This window comes from Montipora capricornis, chromosome 3, assembly GCF_036669925.1.
Source record: "Montipora capricornis isolate CH-2021 chromosome 3, ASM3666992v2, whole genome shotgun sequence".
Classification (NCBI taxonomy): Eukaryota; Metazoa; Cnidaria; class Anthozoa; order Scleractinia; family Acroporidae; genus Montipora; species Montipora capricornis.
Window position 1 is genome coordinate 66,101,226 of NC_090885.1, and position 8,934 is coordinate 66,110,159.

At 39.0% G+C, this 8,934-nt stretch overlaps 1 protein-coding gene across 2 annotated transcripts in view; it reads left to right on the plus strand.

The window, feature by feature from the left end:
- Nucleotides 1-7,735, plus strand: part of LOC138043771 (heparanase-like) — a 13,997-nt gene extending 6,262 nt beyond the window's left edge. For both annotated transcript variants that reach the window (XM_068890200.1, XM_068890199.1), the window contains exons 4-8: nucleotides 1,606-1,806; nucleotides 3,061-3,172; nucleotides 3,569-3,681; nucleotides 4,234-4,377; nucleotides 7,080-7,735. In XM_068890200.1, coding sequence (XP_068746301.1) covers nucleotides 1,606-1,806; nucleotides 3,061-3,172; nucleotides 3,569-3,681; nucleotides 4,234-4,377; nucleotides 7,080-7,233 — 724 coding nt within the window. In that variant the 3' untranslated portion in view covers nucleotides 7,234-7,735. The remainder of the gene's footprint in view (nucleotides 1-1,605; nucleotides 1,807-3,060; nucleotides 3,173-3,568; nucleotides 3,682-4,233; nucleotides 4,378-7,079) is intronic.
- The last annotated feature ends 1,199 nt before the right edge of the window (nucleotides 7,736-8,934 follow it).

The following is an 8,934-nucleotide window of genomic DNA, read 5'->3' on the forward strand; positions in this document are numbered from 1 at the left end:
TTTAAGGACGTTAGCGCGAAAATCTTCCCACATTGAAATTGTTTCATTTCTCGCCTCAAGGGTCACCGACTTTGTTTCGGAGAAAAAGGCAAGGGAAAAATGCCCTAATTTCGATAGACGGGTCATCACAACGAGTTCTAGCGTCATCTACTCATCCGTCGAAAATCATAAATATAATATGTTAGATTGAAGGTTTCCGTGCATAGAAATATAGGAGTGGGTTTTTTAGATAATTGCATGCCGCTAGGGATGTCGTAAACAGTAACAGTTAATCCTCAACGAGCGTTTTCGCAAGCGTTGTAACCACTTTCCGGAATTCACGACACAAGGAAAGAAAAATACAAAAGAAGATAACTTCTTACATTGAGAATTTTTTCATTTCATCATATTTTGTAGATTGTAAGAAGAGTAAGTGATTCGTGTTTTAAAAAATAGGGGTCACCGATGATCTAAACGAGTAAAATCGATGTGCGTTTGTCAAGTTTTTTTGTGACCTGTCGGTGAAGGACAGGATCGATCATCCTTATTTGGTCAGTGTTTTGTATCATACATCTCTCCATTGCCCTAATGCTCATCTTCTGGAGTGTGGTTTTTGTCAAATATAATCTCGTGGGTCCGCATTATTTAAGTGGATGAGGAAGAAAATATAATTCTGCTCAATTTTCAGTGTGATTTTTTTCGATATTAGCTAGTATCAAAAATAGCATGATACTCTTTGTTTGTCCCTCCAAAATTTTGCATGAGTATTGTCCTTGGGACCATTTTAAGTCCCAAGAGAAAATAAAAACAATGCTTATGCAAAATTTTTGAGGGACAAACAAAGAGTATCATGCTATTTTTGACTGGCTAATATGGAACAGAATTTTAATAGCAAATAATGAATTGAGTCTAAGCACCCATTTTAAAACGGTCAGCTTTCAATAACTGCGTGGCTGTGTCGTTAAAGGAGAGGGTTAGAACCTGTGTAATAATCATTCTAGGAAGACTTCCGCACAAGTATGAATAGCAAATATAGGTTGGTGTTCGGGTCCCGTATGAATAGCCACTGCCAAAATGATTATGTGCATGGTGGTCGGAAATGTTACCCTCAGTCTGAAGGGCAGGTACGGGGGTAGATCCAGGATTTTTCATAGGAGGGGGTGCACCCGTAAGGAATGTTATAGCTGACGGTGACCACGGGCACCCTCCCCCTAAATCCATCCCCGAGGTAGATATTGAAGGGTTCAAGAGCGAGATATGTTGTGCACAGGTAGGCTAAGGCGTAGACCAAGAAAAGGTTATTTGGAAATCAGTTCAAGAGTAATTTGGAAACCCAATTTTTATACCATGTTCATTTGCCCTTTTATCAAAACTTTCCAAATCTGAATTGATTTCGTTTTTTGTGGCTAATTGTTCCTTAACAAAATTAACGCTAAGAAAGAGAGCTCCTTTTTCATACTTGTGATCGGAGTTTAGTCCAAAAGCAGAGTTGTCTCAACAATTTTGTCGAAGATTGTAGCTGATGGACTAAAATAAATGATTTTGTTCAATGCACCATTACATTAATTCTGCGTTAGTAAGAATATTATATACCCATTTTCAATTTTCATTTACTTTGTTTCTAAGGTATTACGTTGATGGAAGGAGTTGCTCTGAAGGAGACTTTTACAACCCTCGGATCCTTGACTATCTACTTCATGAGCTGAATACAGTCAATTATATTATGAAGAAATATGACCCAGGTGCCCCCCGCTGGCTTGGTGAGACAAGCAGTGCGTACGGAGGAGGCGCTCCTGGACTTTCAGACAGATATGTGGCAGGTTTTATGTAAGTTACAAGCAGCAATATTTCTCAGGCTCCACACACAATACATGGTTTACAGATTTAGGAAACTTTGTAGTCTCACTAAGCTCCACTTGTTCCGTTTGATGAACTTTGAAGTGTAGTCAGTAGGTGTTGTGTTGTACTCTTTTAAAGGAAATTGAACGGTTTGTAGCGTTCTATGAGCTTTAGCTACGCTAAAAACCGCCATAAAAATTCGTAAAACTTAGAAAAAGTCGAAAAAAAAAGTTTAAAAGCAGTGAAAATAACCAAAAAAATCAGAAAATTATTCCAAAAAATTGTCAAAAAAATTCTTTTTTTGGCAATTTCGAGACATACGAAAGCCGTCTCTGCTTTGGTCACAGGCGAACACCTCTCTGATGTTGTGGTTATCATTGATCCAAGTACAGATAAAAAAACGGAGGAATATTACAACGGTTGCGATCTAAAATAAAGTTTGAATGTAAGTAACTTTAAGAAAAGATGGAAAGGGAAAATGGTATAGCACTCAATGTACATTACTTTTCATTTCTTCATGAATTTTTACTCTCAATCTGTGCATGTAGAGCAATTCGCGACCATTGCTGTCGTTTAATCCATAGCATCCACACCAGCCGAGGCCGAGGCTGTCTAGCTGTGGCAAGAACAGTGACTTCTTTCGGCTGTTTCTCTGTCTCCCAGAGCGTTAACCACGGCGTTGCCTATCGACCCGAGAACCTTTTGAACCTTTTGCGTGTAGTTATATCACTTTGCCAAACATCAAATAAAGTGATTTTAAATTGAGTGCTTTAAATTAAACCGAAAGGGATTACTTGAGCGATCATAACAATGTTAGACAATTTAGAACGGTTTTCAATTTAGTGCCGAAAGTAACTTGCGTTTGTTTTGCATCGCTTTGTTCTGTGATTTTTGAGCAAAACTTGCGCCACTTTTTAACCCAGAAATGAAAACCAAAACCAATCGAGACTTGTACGCGCGGCTTTTCCCGCCCTTTACGTCGGTTAGATGTAATTGCTTCGAATTCGTATTGGTTCATTGCACTGTTTTGACCGGCTGTTGTGATTGGCTAGAATAATTGTTTGGTTTTGGTTTTACGACACTCAATTGAAAACCGCTTTAATGAACTCATCACAAAACAAGAAGAATTTGAAAACGGCCCCACAAGGCAATTAAGACGATACAAAGGAACGCATTTGATTATTAGCTATATCACTCAGTTTGATATCGTCTAATGTAATTACTCCCATTGTTTCTGTCAAGGTGGCTAGACAAGTTGGGACTCGCCGCTCGGCTTCGTCATGAAGTCGTTATCCGGCAGACGTTTCTTCATGGACACTATTCATTGCTTGATGATGACCTAAACCCAAACTCTGTATGTATATTTGATCTCCTGAGACCTTTACTACATTTGTATTTATTTATTTATTTATTTATTTATTACATGTTCCCAATTAGTGCCTCAGCTCTTAATACAGATGACACTTTAATAAAGTTCATTATTAAAATTTATTATTATTATTATTATTATTATTATTATTATTATCATTATTATTATTATTATTATCATCATTATTTACCCATTTATTTCTGTTTATTAATAACGCAGCTCGCGATAAAACCAGTAAATTTCTCCGCAGTTTTCTTTATTTTTGATGTGTGTTGTTGTCTTTTATCCGCCAGTGCGACCGTTGTATGTATCAAGTTTTCGGGACACGAGGAAATTATTATTTTTTTGTTCAAGTTCAAGAGGCTTCTCCGTTGTTTGCAGGACTACTGGCTTTCGTTGTTATATAAGAGGCTCGTTGGAGAAAAAGTTTTAGAAGTTTACGGTGGAACAGAGGAGGCTCGCAAAGTTCGTGTCTATGCACACTGTTCTAGCAGGTACCTTCAACAACAACAACAACAACAGCAACAAATACAAGCAACAAGCGCAGAAATTTGACCTATTACTGAAACAAGTGAACAAACCGTGTTTTGGTTGTGAGTAGGGTTAGGGTTGAAATTCATTGCAGAAAAGATTATTTTACAATGTTTCAGAGCTGCACGTCGTACTGTTGCCACCAGAGAACGTTTTGGACGATTTTTAGTCCTCTCCGATCTCTTCTGTATTGTGTTTCGTCATAGCTGTCTGCTGATGCATCAAGCGATTTTGAATGTTTCTGCCTGCGTCATTGCTCTTGGTAATTGGCTTAAAATCTCGTGTCACCTTCATGACCAATTGGAAGCAGAAGTAAATCACTCGTAGTTTGCACTCCTTTCCCGCGCTTACGTCAGCTTCATGCGTCAGCCTTGCGCGATGATTGGCTTATTTGATGGTTGCGTCAGCTCTGATCATCCAAGAAATTTCCTTCCCTTTTGTTTTCACTGCATTCATTTGAAAACCGCTATATTCAATTGCTGAAGTAAGCTTTTTACCTGTCTTTTTTGTCTCAGGAAATATCCCTCGGGTTCCATCACTCTCCTTGCTCTGAATGTTAACCTACATGATCCGGTTGAGTTAAAACTGACTGGAGGTCTCCAAGGAAAGGATATTGAAGAGTATTTGTTGATGGCGACGAATGGTGACCTAACCTCTAAGTAGGTGAAACAGTACGAGAATTGTAATTAGTAGTGAGGCATCGGGGCATTTGGAATGCAGATCACTTTTAGAGGAACGTGCACCGTAGCGTTGTAATGGTGTTGGAATCGCTGGAGATCTTCAGGTTTATGTCTGGATCCGAAGCAGGGGTGGTGCAGCACTCACCGCCCAACCAATGTGGCCCGGGTTCGATTCCCAGACTCGGGTCATATGTGAGTTGAGTTTGTTGGTTCTCTTGTAAACCTGCTTCGGGAAGTTTTCCTCCGGCTACTCCGTTTTCCCCCGGCTATTCCGTTTTCCCCCTTTCCTCAAAAAGCAGCCTCTGATTTGATTTCTGTACAACTGCAGTTTCCCCAATTAGCGTCTCGACGCTAAATACACTTGACATTTAAGGACGGTGCCTACTATTGTTATTGCGCATAGATTCTGCGCAGCTCGAGATACTAGTGTTTCCTATCGGTGATGCATACTAATACACGGATATTTTTGCGGGTTTTAAAACTATCCGGAGAAAGTAGATCTTAGTAAATACTCTTGGTATCCAAAAAGAAAATTGGGGGTAACCATGCATTTTTTTGAGATAATTAAGGTTTAATTTTAGAAAGGACTCCATACATTGCTTTGTATTTTTCACAAACATTATTCATGAATTGTCTTTGAAAAATACGTGGTTACCCCAATTTTCTACATTTCCTGCATAATCATAAACCAGGGCAAAAATACCTTTGAATTAGTAGGCACTGACCTTAAATAAAGTTCAAGATCTTACAAAGAATTTTAGTGTTTTAATGAAGTGCACGAACAAGTTTGACTGCCTCGCCTGTGAAATGTTTTTTATTCATGAGTTAAGACCTACTCTGAATGTGCAATCGGACTCATTTCGTGCTAAGGTTTTTTATTAGCTTTTATTTTTTTTTTCTTTGTATGTTTTTATTGTCCGTTTATACCTGCAAATCTTTTTATACTTCTTATATGAATATATATGTGTTCAATGTTTCAATTCTACTATTCACTTAATAATAACCGAAGTACGGTCCAAACTTTGTCTTTTACCGTTGATTGTTATAGTTAAAATTATTATTATTTTGTCTAAAAGCGTTACCAGCGGCTTATTGTTTGCGTGCGGTGGAGATTAAAGAGATGTGGCTTTGCGTTTTACGTAAAATGGCAAACGATAAGCTTCGTCTTGTTATTAAATCATGGAATATTTTTCTCTCTTTTGAAAAACTAAGCGATACCTGTAGATCAACCTGTAGATCGACCTGTAGGTCGACGTAATGTGAATGCGATGGATTCCGACAATGTTCTAGCACTGATAAGATTGTAGGATGGGATAATTTCGAAGCAATCCTCGCATTTATCTGGACAATTTAAGCAATTGTTTCTTATAGACACCTTTGACGGAAACACATGACCCAAGCAAATTGACCTTTCCCCATCTGAGTGGCTTCATAGCGGAATTGGTAGAGCATTTCGCCAGCATCGCAGAGGTCAAGGGTTCGAATCCTGTTGAAGCTATACCTGAAATTTTCAGGTCTTTATAAGAAACAATATCTTAAATTCTCCAGATAAGTGCGAGGGTCACTATAATCCACATTTTAAATATCTACATTTATTTCATTCATTGTTGCTTTTGAAATGATTCCATTTCCACACCGAGTTGCGCCAGTGGTTTTTTAGGCTTCGTCGCGACTGCTTGAGACCGCTTGTTTTCACGTTAGGCCTCGACTTTTTTCACATTAGGCTCAGTTCAAATTGAGATTTTATACTGCAAACTTGGAACTTTGTTGTTGCATTCTTGTTGCGCAATCTTTTTCCTGTTGTTGTTCAATCAGACTTAGTGGGACGTTGCTAAAGTGTATATAGTCACTCTCGTTTCGCATCGAGTTCGGAAGAGAGTCCCTGTTTCACTTTGACCTGAATACAGAAACCCTTTAGTTCTAAACGCAATTCTTCAGAGAACGTATTTGTGTGAATTTTTTTGTTACGTTGCAACAATTCATTCGGCTTCCCTATGTGACAATAATAACTTTTTTTTGAGATTTTCAATTCCTGAGCCCAAGGAAGATTTTTTTGAAAAAAAAGGGAAGAATGTCCAGAAACTGTGCAGGTTAACATCTTGTGGCATATTATTAAGGCCCCCGCAAAGGAGGAAACATTGTTGTGGAAACGTTGTTTCCTGAAATGCGTCCCAGGTGAGCAAACGAGGAAACATTTGGTGAGAAAGCAAAATGTTGCTGAAAAAATTCAGAAACAGTTTTGCTTCCACAACAAATGTTTCCTGAGGCCACAAACGGGGAAACATTTGCTTGCACAACAATGTTTCCTCTTTTGCGGTGGCGTTTACTCCTACCATCAGGTTATTCTCTATAATATAGCAAGTGTAGGATGTACACCAGCAAACCAAAAAAAAAAAGAACAACGACATTGGACAGGTCTGCACAAAATGGTGTCATTTCCACTTGAGCCTAAATATGTTGACATTTGCTCAACATTTCCTTCCGAGCTTTTTAGCCACTTCATTTGATCAACAGATACACAATGCACTGTTCAGCTTCATAGTTGAAATCGCCGATTTTATCTGTTTGTACTTACATATTCTTCCGATTGCGAATTAAAGGACTTAACCCTCGGTCATGAAACCCATTTGTCATTTTACATACTGATTTACCTCCTGACGTACCTTTTTTCTTTGTTACAGATCAGTTACCCTGAATGGAAGAGTTCTCGAACTGGTAAATGATCACACGCTGCCCGACCTCATTCCTGCTAAAACGTCGAAGCCTATTATTCTACCACCGCTGTCTTTTGGTCTTTACGTCATCCCTGGGGCTGCAGCAAAGGCTTGCATTTAATTAGCAATTTCTTTATGAACAAGGGACGGCCTCCTTAATTTTTGATTGGGGAGTGGAGGGGTATTGTTGGCCATCTTTTCTGGGTATGGAATTTTTTGCAATAATTATTTTGACCAAATAATAATATACAGCTGGTTGTGACTGTGATTTTGAACGAGTTTTTTCCGCTGAATGCTATAATTGGTTAGCTAATAACATTGCTTTCCACCAATTTGTTCAATAAAAATGAGAGACCGTGACAACAGAAAAGTAAAACATCCTGTTATGATTTCACATATACAACTCACCAGGACTTGAACCTGCGCTATCAAGATCTCAAGTCAAATAAAGCCACTCGGCCATGACAGCATTCAGACTTCATCGTCTGAAAACTAATATTATTTTAAAAGACTTAAACTTTCTTACTTTCATGTCTCCCCCATTCACCAGGGCGCTCTCTGACACTGCCGAAATGAACGTGTAGATTCTATAATTAAAAAGTCTACGTCTTTTGTCGGCCCAAGTTTGAACTCAAGTAGACACTATGACTATGTACTCCCAGAATGGACACTAACAAGTAACTAAAAGCTTAGAGTGGTTTTCAATTGAGTGCCGAAAGTAATTAGATAATGACTTTGGTTTTGCATTAGAGCGGTTTTCAATTGAGTGTCGAAAGTAATTAGTTAATTGCTTTGGTTTATGATTACTTCACTCAGTGATTGGTTCAAAGTTCTCACGCCACTTTTTTTAACCAATCAGAAGTGAAACCAAAACCAATTGTGGCTCGCGCGTGCACATTTTCCCGCGCTTTGTGACGGCTACGTGTAATTACGTCGAGTTTTGATTGGTTTACTGGATGGTCTCCGTCCTTTTTGATTGGCCAAAGTAATTACTTTGGTTTTGGTTTTACCACACTCATTCGAAAACCGCTCTACTTCACTCAGTGATTGGTTCAAAGTTCTCGCGCCATTTTTTCAACCAATCAGAAGTGAAACCAAAACCAATCGTGGCTCGCGCGTGCACGTTTTCCCGCGCTTTGCGTCGGGTACGTGTAATTACTTCGAGTTTTGATTGGTTTACTGGATTGTCTTCGTCCTTTTTGATTGACCAAGGTTTTGGTTGTAGACACTCGATTGAAAACTGCTCTTTGAAGAGTGACTTACATCAACCTGCTGCGCAGGGGCTGTTACTAAGAGAGCATAAACAGCTTAACAAAAAAATAATTTAATTGAAAATAAATTATAGGCGGTCAGCATATTGCACGTGTGAATGCGACATGCGTGAACGGTGGCGAGCGCGTGCGCACGACGATTTCATTTTTGCAGGTTAAAAATGAATACAACATAGATGAAGTGTTCTGCTGGGCAAATATGGCGGCCAAGGATACTCAATCGGTGAGTTTTGTACCGTCATTTTAAGATGGATACTTTGAGTTCAGTTGTTAAGACGATTTCTCCTGGGGACTTTTTTTTCATCTCTAGACCTTAAGCATGCCTATTATTCGGTGCCTATTGCTGCAGAGAGCACCGGAAGTTTTTTTAAAATTCCGTTGGGGTACCGGGCTATATGAGTTTAATGCTTTGCCCATGGGTTTGTCCAGTTCCCCCAGGATTTTTACTAAGCTTATGAAACCCCCTTCGGCTCACTTGCGGCAGAAAGGTTGCACCATTTCTGGTTATATAAATGATTTTTTCGTGCTGGGGAGTAGCTATGAGGAATGTC